Genomic DNA, 16,219 nt, shown 5'->3' with positions numbered 1-16,219 from the left:
TCGCTTTCACATCAGAAGAGAAAAAAACAATAGTTTCCAGGATAACTCTAATTTTAATGACTGATTGAGAAGAATCAGTCATTAAACAAAAGACGTCGTGATTTCTCATGGTTGATTACGCAAGTGAGCAGGCACCAAAGGCAAATGACAGTTACGCGTATTATTGATCCTTCGATGCTAATTTCGTGGTTCACAAATTTGCGTGGATTTTAGAGATTGAGAATTGAGAATGAAAAGAATCTGGAAAGATGATTATAAAAGGAAAGACGTCAGTGGTGACTTCAGCAAGTGAAAGACAGATCACGACAAAGTAGAAAATTGGGCTAACAATGCACGGCAAGGCGTACGACACCGCCATCTGGCCTTCTTCATCCACGACGGAAGGGGTCCTACTATGATAAAGTGGCGTCCATGGTACCAAATGAACCATGGGTTAGTATCACTATTTTATAATGAAAATGAAAACCAATTCAACAATTGACGTTAAATCAGATTGTCCATGAATTTCCACGTTCGAATGATATTCCTTTTGTTCGTGACAAGTTACTCTTTTAATGTCAACCAATCTTCCAACGCTTTGAAATCAAGTAGTAAGAATTAAGAAACGTATATGTCAAAAAATACTAGAAAACAGAGGCTTATTTGCCGACGTGACGAAATTTCATAGGTCATGTAGAAGGAGGAAGTAATCCACGAAAGCTGCTAAAGCCAAAAGCACCGAACCAAGGCGGCAAAGCCAGAGAGTCCCATGCAATTCTACGACCGTACGTTGTAACATCAATCGTGTACGACATAACATCGTCTGTGATTTTCCAGAATCTAAAAGATCGTTTATCCTCTTCAGGAGCACCACTTGCATATCATCATGAACCCTCGTTTTCCCACATCAAAATTTCAACAGGAAATCACATCGGTGGAGATAATTTTGATTATTATTTAATGAAAAGGCCACTCCACTCACGGAAAATTATGGGGACAGGATAACTCAGAAGCATGTGGCATGAAGGGCCCGTATACCCCACTGTAAACCTTTCTCCCGAGTGGAGAGAAATCAAAGGTAAAAATATTTTGGCATCTGTTTTGATTATATTTATATTATAATAAAAGGTGGGGTTCCATTAAACCGTATTTCATGCGCGTATGTCGTTTTACTACCGGCCTCTCTTAATTTTGTTTCTTTTTGCTGTTTGAAGTCACTACCTATTTCCAGTCTCTTCCTTCCAGCCTTGCATCCTCCCTCCACCGCATATAAGATTCACCCTTCACCACTTCTACCTTACTCCCTAATATCTGGTGTTCCTTTATAAGATCTAAAGCTTGGAAATTTTTTGTTGCTCAAGAAAGAAGTCTTAAGAGTAGTTTGTTTGATCAACAAACTGGCGGAGTTCAGCTTCAACAGGTTAGTTTCTACTTCTAATCTGGTTCCTTCTTATGTTCCTTCTAACTCATCCGTCCCCGAAACTCTATGTGCATTCGAGATCCAACTTTTTGGTAAGAATCTGAGAGGAGTTTTGTCTTAGGATGTTAAATTCATATATCTGCAATGGGATTAATTTAATTTGAATTGTTTGTTATGAGAGAGAGAGAGTTGATGTATAATGCATTCGATGAGTATTAAGAAATAATGAGAACTCGGAAAAGATCTTCTGTGGGATTCCCTTGTTTGTTTAAAAAAGACAATAAAGTTCTAGCTTTTTTTTAATGGGGTTTTGGAATTATCTAATATGGCAGACATGTTTGCTCCAATAACTGTGAAAAACACTTTACCTTAAAGGAGCTCTGGAGTTCACTGGTTTGTTTTGTTGGTCTTGTGAATAAACAGGAGAGGTTTTAAACAAGGATTTGGTGAAGCTTCTGGAGAGAAGCTGGGCATACAACTCTGGCCGACAATCTAGTGAAACCTTCTCAAGCCGGAGAAGGCATTGGCCCTCTTATTTCCGGTGATCATTCACCTTCCGATTGCACGCGGTCATTGGTTTGGTGCCTTCCTATCGATTATGGCTAACTTTTGATCAATCATTCTCCATGTGATCTTTGCAACTCAAAATTTTCACTGTTAAAAGCTTAATTTAAGGATTGGTTAGAGATGTGAGCGTCAATAGGCAAAGTTCAAGAAGAGGAAGAAGAAAAGGGGAAAAACGGAAATAAATTGTGCATCTATTCAGGCTTCTCTGACAATTGGAATCAGTCACCTTTGTCAAATGGCAAAACTCAATTGCTTCTCTCTCTTGACCGCAAAGAAAAAGAAAGATAAGGTGAGAAGGGTTTTAATTTTCATATTAGTTCAATTCTGTGTATCTGGTGATTTCCAGCTGCATCTTCTTCATTCTGTTATTTGTAGGGGGGTGATGTGTCTTCAAAAGCTGTTGAACTAAATAAAGGGGTTAGAACCCTCCAAATTAAGCTCGAACAACCGGTGCAACCTTTTCAGAGTGATGAATTGAAATCAACAACATTTACTGTCCCTGTACCTGTTGGCTTTCAGGAGGATTCTCTTTGCAATGTCAAGGTAATCGGCCATGAGAGTCCTGTTGGATGTGAAGCAGCAGAGATAGCATATGAAGGGGAAGATGAGCATGAAGAGAATGCCTCAATTAAGAGAGATAACTCTGACTTAGATCTCCAAGCCCATGTAGCCAATTCAGGTGAAGAAGAATTTGATTTCAGAACCAAAAGGTTGGATTCTTCATCTTTATTTGATACTGAAGTAAAGGAAGAGTTTATGTACCAAGCACAGAAAGATGTTGAAAAGGCTGTTGATATGATTCAAAGTGGACATATCAGTGATCCAGGGATCGGGAGGGCTGAGTTCTGGGCTTCACCAAAGCTTAAGCGCTCTTGCTCTAATTTGGAGACGAGGGATGTGCTAAGAAAGGTAGCTGATCAGTTACCTCCTTCTAAGCCTCAATCCTTTGAAGAATTGCAGGAGTTATCTGCAAGAGTAAGCGACGACTTTTATCCTGGTAGCCCAGCTTCTGTAATGACTCGTTGCAGTGCTGACAGAGTGATGTTGAAAAAACATTCTTCGAGTCAAGTTCTGCCTTCCAGAAGCAGAAGGTTATGGTGGAAATTATTCCTCTGGAGCCACCGGAACTTGCACAAACATTGGACAACAAAACCACGGCCTCTTCCTGTCACTGCTACTTTGAACCAGCAAGGTGGATACTCTTCAGATACAATTGAGCCACATCGAGCGATGAAACTGAGCAAGATGGAATCACCTGGATCATTTACCGGAGAGTCCTTGAACAAAGACTTTACCGGCAACTGTGATGACAACCAGAGCTGGAATGGTTTTCAAACAGGAGTTTCTGGTTTATGGCCCCAGAACCAATGGGTTGCGTTCCCAGCTCGATCATCATCCTTCACGAGAGTAGATGAGTGGGTGAGAGATCTTGAAACCCAAATCAAACAGCCTGCTGAAGATGGGAATGGCGAAGAGGGTATAACCTTTCCACCTTCTCCTGACACTGGTAAATCACCAGCCAGAAGCACAACCCACTTGACTCGGCGTCAAGATATCAATCTGTCTGAGGAGATTTTACATGCCAATAGCGTCATTCAGTCTCTCAATTCTTCCTCAACTGTTGCTCATATTTCAGGAATAGGTTTGAAAGCCATTCCAATCATCACACATTTCTCCAGCCTTCGCGCTGTCAATTTGTCAAACAACTTTATAGGTATGGCGTGTTCAAAAAAAGTTACTGATAGTTTAAGATGGTTATTTGTTTGAATTGAGATATATGACTCTGATTTTTGCTTTCTTGGCAGCCCACATTACTCCAGGATCACTTCCAAAGGGTCTTCACACACTCGACTTGTCAAGAAACAAGATCCACACTATTGAAGGACTTAGAGAATTAACTCGGTTGCGAGTAGTTGACCTCAGTTATAATCGCATTGCTCGAATTGGACATGGTAATTAACTTGCACATCTGTTTCCCAATTTTCACCTCAAAAGTTTTCTGGTTAAATTTTCAGAAGACATTCTCCTTAAATAAATTGCACGCAGTTCTGAAAGTGCATTGCGGTTTTTTATGATGCCAGGGCTGTCAAACTGCACGCTGATCAAAGAACTGTATCTTGCTGGGAACAAGATTAGTGATGTCGAAGGGCTACATAGGCTCTTGAAGTTGACAGTCTTAGACCTCAGCTTCAACAAGATAACAACGACAAAAGCGCTGGGCCAGCTTGTTGCCAACTTCAACTCATTGCAAGCATTGAATCTGTTGGGAAATCCCGTTCAGAGCAACATCAGTGATGACCAGCTGCGCAAGGCAATTTGTAGCTTACTCTCTAAGCTTACATACCTGAACAAGCAACCCATCAAACCACAAAGAGCAAGGGAAGTGCTCACTGATAGTGTTGCCAAAGCTGCCCTAGGGAGCGGCAGCTGGAACTCTAGAAGAAAAGCAGCAAAAAGAGCAAGCCAAGGTGCATCAACATCCACCAGTGTGCACAGAAGCAGTGTGGCAACCGGGCAGAGGAGCAAGAATAAATCAAAGAGCCGAAGTCGTCATCATGTATCTCTAAATTCACCTGCACAAGCTTCTTCATCACGTAAGAGATTTTCCCAGTAATTTACCTGGAGAATTCAAGGGAATTTTTTTAAATTTCCTTTATTTTGTGTTGTGACCCTAAAGACTGCTTGCTATGCAGACATTTGTCTTCCCCCTTATCATGTTTGGAGTTATTTTTTTGGTAATTCGACTTAAGTTTGTGTGGTGTAATCAAGTGTTAATGCATGCAGTTTTCATTTCTATTTTGCTCAACTTAACAGGAATAGTTACACTTTTCGCATATATGCACGTTAAGTAAATCAGACAAGATTGAGATCATTAGCATGAAAATGTTAGATAGTATTTACAATGTCAAATGTTTCAGCCCTATGCTTTACCAAGGGAGGCTAAGCAGCCGAGATCACCACACATACCGTTTGAAATTATAAAGGCATATTAAAGCCAGAAATATACTATATGAAATAGCTATGCATTTAGGAAGTGGAAGGCTAGGAAATGGATAAATGTAATTTAGGAGCTAAAGCCTCCTAACATAGAAAAGGTCCCTGAGCAGAAAAAGACATAAAGTAGCAAGAAAATTCTATCGGACGTAAGTTTTAGATAAAAAGGTGTAATTTTGAAAATAAAGTCATCTCACTTAGACTGTCTTTGCACAGACAAAAGATAACCGATTGAAAAGCCCCAAAAGGTGTATTCTAGGGAAGCTTTTATATAAGACGCTATTGGAACCGAGACTATCATCCCTGCTCGAATGGAGACCTTTTTCCCCTTTTGCACTTACCTATACTTTCATGGTACATAACTAAACCCTTATATCATGCCATAATTTTATATCATTTGTCAATATGATCTCATATAAAATATAACTAAGGTGAAGACTGAAAAAAAGGTGCTATATTTCACTTTTCACCAACTTATTATAGCATATTAATCACTAGTGATGGGTAAAACCATGTAAAAGAGAGATGATAAAGTTTATTAGTTAAAAAACTGAACTGAGTGTCAATGAATTCTTTTGACCAATTTATTAGTAATATTTAGAAGGTAGGATTTCTGTCACACACACACTGCATTTTATTTTCTTTTCCCTCTAACATAAAGAAAAAGAAAGTGTTTGCTTAGTTTATTAACTGCAGAGAGTATTAACTACAATTGGATAATAGTAAGAGCATCGACGTATTAGCAATATGAAGAACAGTACAGAAGGTTTTATTCTTGAAAAGGACCTGTAACTTCTGCTGTCAAAAACAACCTTGAAACTCATCCCTAGTTATGATCCAGAATAGAGATCTTGATTTGACAATTGGAAACAAGAGGAACACTGATCTCAACTCAAACAAAACCAGCATGTATCATTCACAGATTTCAATATGAAAGAGATTGGATATTTGCCAGTAAGATTCAGGCAATTGGCCATCGATATTTTCTGCCAAGTTGCAAATTATGGAGTTAACTCTAAAGAGACTAGACCACTCACTGAGAGTTGTTTCTAAGAGACCAGAACCACTCATCTAGCAGCATATCAAATGCAATGATCCTAGATTGACTCTAATGTTGAAAGAACCAGAAGACCCTTTTCAATGTGAAGAAATGCATGACTGGAACCTTGCTTTTCATGAGTCTGGCCTGTAAATCAAGGAGGACCAGAAAACTTCTCTTAGATTATAATTTAACACCATAGTAGTTCAATGATGCCTGTTAAACCTATCAGCCAAACTGGGGCCCTTGATAGCATCTTTCTTGACATGAACAACGTGCAAGAAGTAAATTTCAGGACATGCAAAGAAGACCATACGGAAAGAAAACATAGCAAGGAAAAAGAGATCATAGATGAAGCAAGAAATTAAGCTTTATAAATCACACAATGTTTATCATGTAGTCTAGAAGGGTTTGAGCTTATATTGAAATCTAATTTTGAAGCTTGACAGATAAAAGTACTGACATAAGCCAAAAACATGATTAGGAAACTACAAAAGTTCAAACAAGATCACAGACAATGCAATCCTTCCTAGATAAGGGCTCCACCTATGGCAATTTCAACCACTGCAACAGAAAACATGGTTTCTGACAGATCTTTATATGTGATCATGACTACTATGCTCATGTGAACTGTTGAATTCAAAAGATTAGGGCTTGGAGCAGCTATGCAACTTCTATTACATATTCAAGGCCAGGAAGGAACAAAAAGTTATTTTGAGAATAAGATTAACAAAAATGAACATCACAACATATTGCAAATAATTAATCTTCAATACCTTACATATGTAAAATGCAGCATTCACCTTGATCATAAAACTCTCTGTCCCTCCAGCTGTATTCTGGAGCCCATCTTGACTCTCTATTCAGCAACTCAATCCACATGATTAACCACTAAAAAATATCAATCTCGTTATCATTTCTCCCCAAATTCAGAACTCAATTCCTCATCCTGCATTTGAGCAAACTTATAAAGCTTTTCATTAAAAAGCACCTGTGGATCCTTTTCGATTAAATTCCCATTCTCATCATACCCATCTTTCAAAAACACTGCCCAGTTCATCTCTGTCCCCGCCAAATAAAACGTCCAAGGCTGCCTCTTGAGCATCTCATAAGTCTGCCTAGTCAAACTAAACTCCTCCTTAAACTCCACAATATGATGTATCAAAGCTCTCTTCTCCAAAGTCAAGCTCAAAAACTCATGTATAATCCCCACCCTATATTTTTCCGCTTCCAAACTCCATAAATCCAACTTCCACCCATCGGAATAAGGCGAAACCAGCGGTAATGTGTTTAACAAGTTAAGTTTCTTGACATCATTTTCTTCCAAGCCCAAATCTTTCCCATATTTAACCGGAAACTTGAAAGCTTTCTTCACCTTATCTTCATTTACTAAAAACTCCTTCTCCAATGCACTTACAGCTAAACTTGGATCCCAGTTTACCAACTCAAGGACTTGTTTCCCATCATCTTCAATCACTAGGCGAAAATAATCGGTGTATTTTCCGATTTTGTCCCTGAAATCCTCTGGAATTCCAAATATAAGCCTCTTATGATAAATCTTGCTTAATGGAATCCGCTTATTTTTCGACATCATTAATAATTTGCAGATTTTCGTAACTCGATCTTCCTCCACGGCTTCCATGATCGATTTCTCTTCAAGGAGTAATTGATCCATCAAGTCAGTGAATCCGAGCCAGATTTTGTTGTCGGAGTGGCGGTAGGTGGTGACGAGGAGCGGGTGGCGGGCAATGGATCGGGCTACTTTTCGGCCGCGGGGGAATCCGAGTTCGCGGTGGAGTTTGCCAGCGTCGTCGAGGGGGAGAATTTGTTCGGATTGTTTAGAGAGGAATTCTTTGGTTTTCGTGAGGAATCGGAAGGTGGCGTCGCGGTCGAGGAGGGACTCGAACTGGGGGATTTTGTTGGAGTCGGGCGTGACGGGTCGGGTGCGGGGAGAATCGGGTTTGGGGCGCTTGGGTTTGTGCTTTTTAGGTGTTTTGGTTATGAGGAAAGAGGTGGAGAAAGAGCATGGGTTTGGGAATTTAGGGTTAGGGTTTAAGAGGGGTATCCCGAGGAAGAAGAAGCGCCAAGCCATGACCATGACTGTTTACTTAAGGTTTTGGTTATGATATAAATTTAATATGGCTATAACAATTCAACGGTTTTTCTCAGATTCGGCGCCAAAATTTTGTGGTGTATTAATCAAAAAAAATTGTTCAAAAATTTGTTAAAAAAGAGATTTCCGACCTGCCGGATTCGAACCAGCGACCTAAGGATGGCTTATAAGGTTATTTCCTACTACAGTCCTCCGCTCTACCAACTGAGCTAAGGTCGGCTGCTAGAAATTTTAAATGTTCTTTCGAAAGTTCCTTATTTTGTTTTGAAACACCAATTTTCTACGTTAAACATTTGTTAAATATTTATTCTAAAATCTAACATTTTCAAAATTTCATTTGAGGATGCAATTTATTATTTCTTTCAATTAAAATGCAATATTTTCCATTTTATCCATATAAAAAAATTATGATAAAAATTAGTAAATTACTATTAATAAAATTATGGGATTCATATATATATTTTTAAGAATCACCTTCACATAGCAATGGTTAGTTTTATTAATTGTATATACTAAATTTTGACATTAATTCATTAAATAAATAAAATCCAATAAATTACATCTCTTTTTGAATAAAATAATATGTTGAATTCAAAAGTAAAAAATTTGATAAATGTTAAATTTCAAAATGAGCACTCAACCTTAAAAATTTTGAGAAAATTAATGGGTACTTAATTTATTGATAGGAAAGGCATGCCTAATAAATGTAGCTGCTGTGGTGTGATAAACAATAAAGCATTATTAACTGATTATGTGACTTATTAATTATTTTTTATTTATAAAAAAAGAAAAATTTAAATAAATATATATATATACACTTATTAAATTAAATATTTAATTTTATTAAATCAAATGTTCAGATGCAAGTAAACTGGCTTATCTGTTATATCCTGTACCCTTCGTCCCCCATGGGCCATGGGAAAAACCTTTATGCTTCTGCCAGCCTGTTAAAAAACAAAACATTCCAGAGTCCTCACTCACCGGTGCAGGCATCCATCAATAAAGGACATTGAAATGCAAATATGATTGTGTCAAGAGACATTCGTCCACCGACCAAAACGTAGTACACCGATACCTCAAATTTTTCAAGTAGAATTCTCAATTCAATTGCAGTTGAAGTGCATTAGACACGGTAGGTCGGAGTCTCATCTACAAATGCACTTTGACTTCAATGCCGACCTTCCAATGCATCACCAAAACTAGTCATCACGTGTATTCAATGGTGCAATTTAATGATCTGCCGCACACCAGGGACACAAAACATTCAAACACTATGTGACAAAGCATAGGCATGACTCAAAGCAAGAAAATGGTTCAATTCACTTGCTATTCAAAATTAGTTTCCATTGAAGGTAAATGAAATGGAAGAAAATGATAAAATGAAGTGAAAACAAATTTCATCACAAATGCACTGCCAAGGACTTTTTTTTTTCTTCTTCTGTACTGCAGAGGTAGTAGCACTTGCTTATTCTGTAATCATCTTTCACAATCTTAATCATGTGGTTGTATTGTTGTACTGAGACATGACATGAATATTTAAATCTAATCCTATGAATTCACTTGCAATGGTGCCTCGGATTTTGAAGTAATTACAAGGCCCTATGTATGCCTTACGGCTCCATAGGAGTTGTGGTTGGTCCCATCAAAAGATTTCATTTTCTTTTTCCTCTACTATCTTTCTGCTTTCTTCTTTCTGTTCAAAATATATGGTATCCCCCTTCCTCGGTGGAGCTTTATGTTGATACTTAACATGCACAAAATGAATTTGAATACCAAGAACTTTAACTTGGGGTTCCTCGAGAGATTGTTCTCAGCTTGCTTGTCTCTTAAAGAAAGGTTTCTGACAGATAAGGAGTCTCTCCTCACTGTTACTTTCGGTTTCTACAACTCTGGCATCCCACTTCAATCGCGTTGTTAGAGCTCTAGCTGATTCAATTAGAGGAGCTGTGTCGCGGATTATTACCCAACCCTGCACCAACCATCAAATGTAACATATTAAAGCATAGCAGTAGAAAACAAAACCATTGGAACCATTTGCAAAAGGTCTACTCATATTTGATAGAATTTAAGTAAACTAATTTGCTCTGTAGCACTCTTTTGATGACACAAAGGAGATTCACTACTAGCATAATACTAATTGACATTTACGTTAAAAACATATGCAAAACTATTTGTATAGTACAACTCACGTTCTGAAGATCTCTCCTAAACTAGTTTTTGATAATATAAGACCAGCATGCATCACGATTCCCAACCAAATCCTGAGATTTGCTTAAGCAGTATAATCAATTAAAGATCAGCACATGATACAGAAGTAATATGAGACTGTTAAACCTTTTGGCTTTGTCACATGACTTAATACATTACTATTTTGAGTGGTACTGATAGAAGCTTTCTTCTAGTCATGTGATCCCTAAATTTTTCACATACACAAATGTTCTTACAGACATTCACATTTACAAGTGAAAAATAACGTCAAAGCCACAAATATAGCAACAAAAGTTCTAATATCAAACTAAAGTTAGGGAGCACCAACCAAGTGAAAAAGCGTTTTACTTCTCTTCTCCTTTCCCGTGTGTATTTGTGTACGTTAATTATCACTTACTTATAACGACAAGAAAAACAATTGGCGAGTAATACCACATTAAGCATTAAATTTTATCCAGCTATGGCTAATTTTATGTCATTTCAGGAATAGAGAAACAGTAGAAGGTAAGCATGAAAGGAACTAAAAGCTAGCCTGATTTGATAGCCTAGTTTTAGTACCTCTGGACGAAGCAACCGGTCTATCTCAGTGAATAGATCAAGCATGGTGCACCTCCGATTTTGACTAGTCTCAAGGGATAGAAGTCCTTCTGCATGCACCATATCGTAAGTTCTAGGATATGTTGGAAATGCTTCACACCTGAAAGTGAAAAGGATGGATCATAAGACAAATAAAACAAGAAACATTAAACTATAAAGGAAAGGTATACGTTGCTCAGAAAAGCATTATGCCAAGCATATCACATTTTAAGCATGGTTAATTAACTTTGAACCTAATCAAATAATATGGTGTCCTAACTTCGAACTCAGTAACAACAATCCAAGTTTCAGTAAACACATCAAACTTTTAACAGAACATACATCCTATAGCAGAATTTGCTTCAGGTTAAGTCTTACAATCATATGCAGGTTCTCCTCACTGCATGTAATTTTTTTTTACTCCAGAGAGAAAAGATATTACCAAAGTATATTAAGTTGCTGAATATCATTACAGTTTGGCAACATAGGAATTACTATAAGAAGGGGTCATTCCAGCTTCAGCTATAATGAATTGCATATAAGGAAGATATTAAAACAACACAGCCCAAAAAGAAAAGGAAAATTAGCTAGAGAAGAGAATCACCAATCATGTAATACACCAACATAGCCCCTGTCAAGAATCAGGGGAAGGTAGTTGGGTCCGCTTGTTGGGACTACATTCATGACCCAGACAGACTTCCCTGCTTCCAGCAATGCAGCATTGAAACCACCATAGCGAGCATTCATGTCTAGCACATTCCTGAGCATGTTATAAGGTGGAGAAGGATCTTCATCACCAGGTCTCTTAGGATGATCTGAGAATATTAGGGGTGATAGAAGAGACCAATAATTACGAACAGTTGTTTTACAGTTCGCATTATCCTCATTGAGTTCTTCAGAGTGTAGACCTGATAAAATACTAAAAGTATTAGCCAACAGATACATCAGGAGTGACAGTAAAAAATTTCTGCTCATTGTTGCTTATCATGATGAAATTGTTACTTCTAACATAAGCATGCAAAGAACATCATATTACCATATAAAGCTAGTTCATTCTTGTTCAAATTAGACCTAGAAGGCCAGGTTGTCCTCTCTTCAATAGGAAGCCATCGGCGGCTATGCATTCCACCAATACAGTTTTGAAGAGGTCGATAATATGGAGATTCAACATCTTGTCCTTTGCTGCAGATTGACGGACCAAAACCAGGCTTCCTGGACACATAAATGATTGATACCAGTAATCAGGACCACCTATTGATCTCAGATAATAAAGATTTCCAATGGTTCATATAGTTTTGAAGAAAATGAATTGTAAATCAAGTAAGAAAATTGCCTCACCGGGAGTTGTAACAACTTTTTTTAATGGTCTTTTTCCACACAACAGTTTCATCTTGTTGTGACATCAACTCCCAACAGAGACTTTCTGCAAAATTACTAACAAAATTCCACCTTTTCTGCTTCTCCTTGTTACGAAGAAAACTCTGAACATTGGTAAGAGGTGAAGTCCACACAAAGTATCCACCAGGCTTTAGAACTCTATCAACTTCAATTAAGTAAATACCATCTGTAGCACACATTTTAAAATAATAGTTTAATTACTACCAGCTCAAACACAAAAAAATTGATACAAGTCATGTATAGGAGTAAAAACATGATTAAAAATTACAATAGCAAAGTAGAGTTCGGAGTGTGGCCAATTTGTTGAACTTTAAACAGATAAAATGAAGTTGACCATGATTTTCATGTATTCTGTTAAATTATACATTGGTTGGCAGGTGTGAACTGCCAACAAATGCATCAAAAAGCACTCAAACAAGACCTTTGGCTAGCAATTATATTTACAGAACATTCAAAAAAAATTATGTCCTTTACTACTGAAAATAAAAAATGATTCTAGGCCTACGTATATGTCCCAACACGGATTGCCTCTATTAACTTAAGAAAATTATACCATACCAGGGTAGGGGGAGGGGGATGAAAAGATAGGGAAAGAAGCAGCAAATTTTTAAACTAGCAAAGTTTCAAACTGTTAGCTGATACCTTTTTGGTCCCAGTCAATACCGCAGCGTGCACAATGCAGCATATCAAATGAAAGAGATGGATATGGTAATTGTTTTGAATTGAAAGAGCCAATCATTGCAGGAAGGCCCCTTTCGAGAGTGAGTTGAACTTGACTGCCTGAGGACTCATAGTTGGCAATGCACATGGTTAAAAGCTGTTTGAAAAAGAGATGTGCTCCAAAGCTACCATAACCACATCCTATGTCCAAGATGGTTCTGACCTGCAACAGTAGCCTTAAATTCAGACCAGGCAGGTAGACTAGAAACGTCAATTGTTATTGATAATGCAAAAGAAACTAATGAAATGATGGGGCTACAGAATTCCAGTCTTGTTGGAATTAGCTACTAAGACGGCTTTAAGCTAATTCAGGCCCATATTGCCAAATTTACAATGTGGAAGCCAAAGGTGGCAATTAAATGTAATCCCTAACAATTTGCCATACTGTCAAGCAAGAAATGATAACTTTAAAATATATACCAACCTCGAAGCTAAACAGAAATAACCCTACTAGAATTAAATAGACAAAGGAAAAAAAAAAATATATATATATATATATATATATATATATATATATATATAAACAATGGAACAGTACAAGCTCAACGTGTATGCCAAGGAAAACACCCACTTACCCCAGCTTGTATGAAGTTAGATTCATTTCTCAGTCCAATCATTTCTGCAATTTGATGGGAATAGTCTTCCACACCATCAAACATTAGCAATGCTGAACGGAAAGAAATCTGCTCTTCCTCCAGCATCATCATCCTGCAATTGCATAAATCAAGGGATTGAAGAAACACTTCTATAAGAAAAAAGAAACAGGGAAAGGGATGGGGGATGAAGGCAGTTAGATATGATGTTGACTGTCAAGAGAAACATTCACTCACCTCTTGGTTAAACTGCCAGAGGAAAATACCTCTTGACCAGTAATTTTAACATTTGCAACCCAAATGACATCTCCCCCAGTTGGCCACCTAAGAGGAATTTTATAGTTCACAGGTGGAAGAACTAAACACCTTTGCCTTGAACCATGTCCACACAATCGATCATACTCATTACCGTCAGAATAACCCAAAGCAAGATTTTCTGAAACGTTAAAGCAAGGAATAAAATTCTCAGACTCCTCAGGGCAGAATTCTATTTCTTTCAACCTTGAAGGACCAAGTGAAAGCTCCCCTATATCCCACAAATCAGAAACAAGCTGCTCTTGAAGTCGCCTATAACCATGAAATATATGACCTCTGGATGATGTTGAAATGGAGATTGTCCACCAAAATGATCCAGTGAGAGCAAGAATCACAATCACAATTAAACTTAACTTCAAAAATAGCATTGTTAACTTATGTCGGCTTCTCGGCGTTCCAACACTGAAGGGATCAGATGCAAAACCATTCTCAGTGACACCATGTTTGAGAGGAGAACTATCCGGAAAAAGTAGCCGAAAAGGAAACCTGAGAGATAAATAGCTCTGATCAGGGGAACGATTTCTATCCAAATCATCCTTTTCTGTTTTAGCTTTCACTTGGGAGTCCCAAAAATCATTGCTGTTGCCTGAGATCCGTATTCCAGATACACCTCGATGCAGAGGCCTGGACATTTTTCCTACCTGAAATCCCCAACAGTTAGCCAGAGGAAAAAAAAAAAGGCAACTTTCTAGAAACAACTCAGTGAAGTTGTCAAAGTTGAACGAAAGAAAAAAATCCCACTCAAATCACTCTCGAACAAGCTAACCCGGTAATACTCTTCTCAAAAACGTAATACAGACAATCGTGAACTAAGCAATGAAACTCTGCACTGAAATAAAATCAAAATGAGATCTTTTCCCAATTTCAAGATACTAGATCCATTAACCCTGCTGAAAGTGAAACTCTTAAAAAAGCAAATTTTAAACAGTGAAAGGAAGAAGGAGAAGAAGAAATGGCTTTTTTGAACGATTCTAAGACTGAAACAAAAGGAAAAAAAATAAAAGAAAGGAAATTCAAGATTCGAAGGAAATAAAGGAAAGTAAAGTAGATACATTTCCATATAACAAACTTCCAGTGAGTTCCGCCACCTGAAAGAAATAAAGGGTAAGCTCATTTCCATTCAAAATCACTTCTTTTTCATTGAAATTCACTTATCTCTGCTACCCAATGCTAAAATCTAAAGAAAACCCAGATTAAAATGAGCAAAAGTCCATCTCCGATCAATCATTTGAAAATCGAAATCTGATCAAATCTAACAAATTCAAAAACAGCTAGGAGAAACACACAAAAACAGTACCTTGTTTCTAAGAGCAGAACTGGAAATTGAAAGATAGCGGAAAACCAGGCTTGAAATCAGCGAAATTTCATCAAATGAGGATTTAAGAAGATTTTCCTTTTATTTAAAACTACAGAAGAAGACTGTTTTGGTTCTTGTTGTCTTCTTTATTGCGAGCTCCCTTTGATGCTGTAAGAGTGTAGGCGGTTTCTGTATCGATCCAATCACGACAGAGCTCGTGAAAAGCTGAAAAAATACTTTCTCTCTTTCTATATAATCATAATAATTATTCAAAGAAAAAAATTTTGAGATGGTATGAATTAACTCAACGCAAAACTCGTCATAAATGAATATAGACAATTTTTTTGAACTCTCCTCCAAGCTTTTATCTTCAGACAGTGCTCTCTCTACTAATATACGCGCTAAAGCGCCACCACTACAGTTCGAGCCCAACTGTTAATTACAATAATTTTATATTACTACTATATTAATCAAATCTCTAATCACATTAATTTCGTATTTAATTATTTAAGAGAGAGAGAGAGAGAGAGAGATTAGCTACGGAGACCAGTGGGAAAAAGAAATGAACGCAGTTCCCTACGAAAGACTCTCCCTCGAAACCCAATTTAGCGTGGTGAAGATCAAATTTTACTACTGAAATTACTGTTATGCGTGGAGGCAAAACCCCTCCTCAAAATTATTTATGCGTAAATAATGGAAATTTTGGATCCAAGGATGTAATAAAACCGACAGTCGACGTATAAGAACTTGGGTGTGTACGTAGATCTGAGAAGAAATGGGCGGTGTAAACCTAAAAAGGACATGCTTTGTTTATCATAACATCATGTTTTGACTCGTGCTGAGAACGCTGGACAGTGACAACCTCCCTCAATTATTTATATTTTTCATGACTCAAATTTCGCGCATTCCTTCCATTTGAGCACTCTCTAGAGTGGCTCCACTGCTTCATTTATTGTCAAACACACACACCGCAGTAGAGAGCATTAGTCGATATGAAATG

General features: G+C 37.5%; 3 protein-coding genes and 1 non-coding gene across 5 annotated transcripts; 1 reads left to right on the top strand and 3 right to left on the bottom strand.

Moving 5' to 3' along the window:
• The first annotated feature begins 1,127 nt into the window (after positions 1–1,127).
• LOC18592143 (Outer arm dynein light chain 1 protein) lies at positions 1,128–4,730 on the top strand. Its single transcript, XM_007018691.3, has 5 exons — positions 1,128–1,399; positions 1,823–2,255; positions 2,342–3,680; positions 3,772–3,918; positions 4,048–4,730. Exons 2-5 carry the CDS (start codon positions 2,202–2,204, stop codon positions 4,578–4,580), a joined length of 2,073 nt encoding a protein of 690 aa, XP_007018753.2. The 5' UTR covers positions 1,128–1,399; positions 1,823–2,201; the 3' UTR covers positions 4,581–4,730.
• A 1,085-nt stretch (positions 4,731–5,815) lies between these two features.
• LOC18592142 (Ubiquitin carboxyl-terminal hydrolase family protein) lies at positions 5,816–8,287 on the bottom strand. The gene is made up of 2 exons (XM_007018690.3): positions 6,776–8,287; positions 5,816–6,146 (listed from the first exon to the last, which is right to left on the bottom strand). The coding sequence occupies exon 1, from the start codon at positions 8,095–8,097 to the stop codon at positions 6,913–6,915; it is 1,185 nt and encodes a 394-aa protein (XP_007018752.2). The 5' UTR covers positions 8,098–8,287; the 3' UTR covers positions 5,816–6,146; positions 6,776–6,912.
• On the bottom strand, positions 8,238–8,331 carry TRNAY-GUA (transfer RNA tyrosine (anticodon GUA)). The gene is made up of 2 exons: positions 8,295–8,331; positions 8,238–8,273 (listed from the first exon to the last, which is right to left on the bottom strand). It is a non-coding gene; the product is annotated as a tRNA-Tyr (tRNA).
• Positions 8,332–9,408: 1,077 nt separating this feature from the next.
• On the bottom strand, positions 9,409–15,680 carry TSD2 (S-adenosyl-L-methionine-dependent methyltransferases superfamily protein). Of its 2 annotated transcripts, XM_088809062.1 has the most exons (10): positions 15,220–15,303; positions 14,975–15,010; positions 13,845–14,563; positions 13,590–13,722; positions 12,937–13,177; positions 12,235–12,460; positions 11,933–12,108; positions 11,501–11,804; positions 10,879–11,017; positions 9,409–10,081 (listed from the first exon to the last, which is right to left on the bottom strand). In XM_088809062.1, exons 3-10 carry the CDS (start codon positions 14,552–14,554, stop codon positions 9,923–9,925), a joined length of 2,088 nt encoding a protein of 695 aa, XP_088665188.1. In that variant the 5' UTR covers positions 14,555–14,563; positions 14,975–15,010; positions 15,220–15,303; the 3' UTR covers positions 9,409–9,922. The 2 variants fall into 2 exon arrangements, with proteins under 2 accessions (XP_088665188.1, XP_007018750.2); XM_007018688.3 differs by lacking the exon at positions 14,975–15,010 and having other exon boundaries at positions 15,220–15,680.
• Between the last annotated feature and the right edge of the window lie 539 nt (positions 15,681–16,219).

The sequence above is a fragment of the Theobroma cacao genome, chromosome 8 (assembly GCF_053813885.1).
Source record: "Theobroma cacao isolate CCN51 chromosome 8, ASM5381388v1, whole genome shotgun sequence".
Classification (NCBI taxonomy): Eukaryota; Viridiplantae; Streptophyta; class Magnoliopsida; order Malvales; family Malvaceae; genus Theobroma; species Theobroma cacao.
The sequence above is the reverse complement of the archived record's forward strand: the minus strand, read 5'-3'. Positions and strand labels throughout refer to the sequence as shown.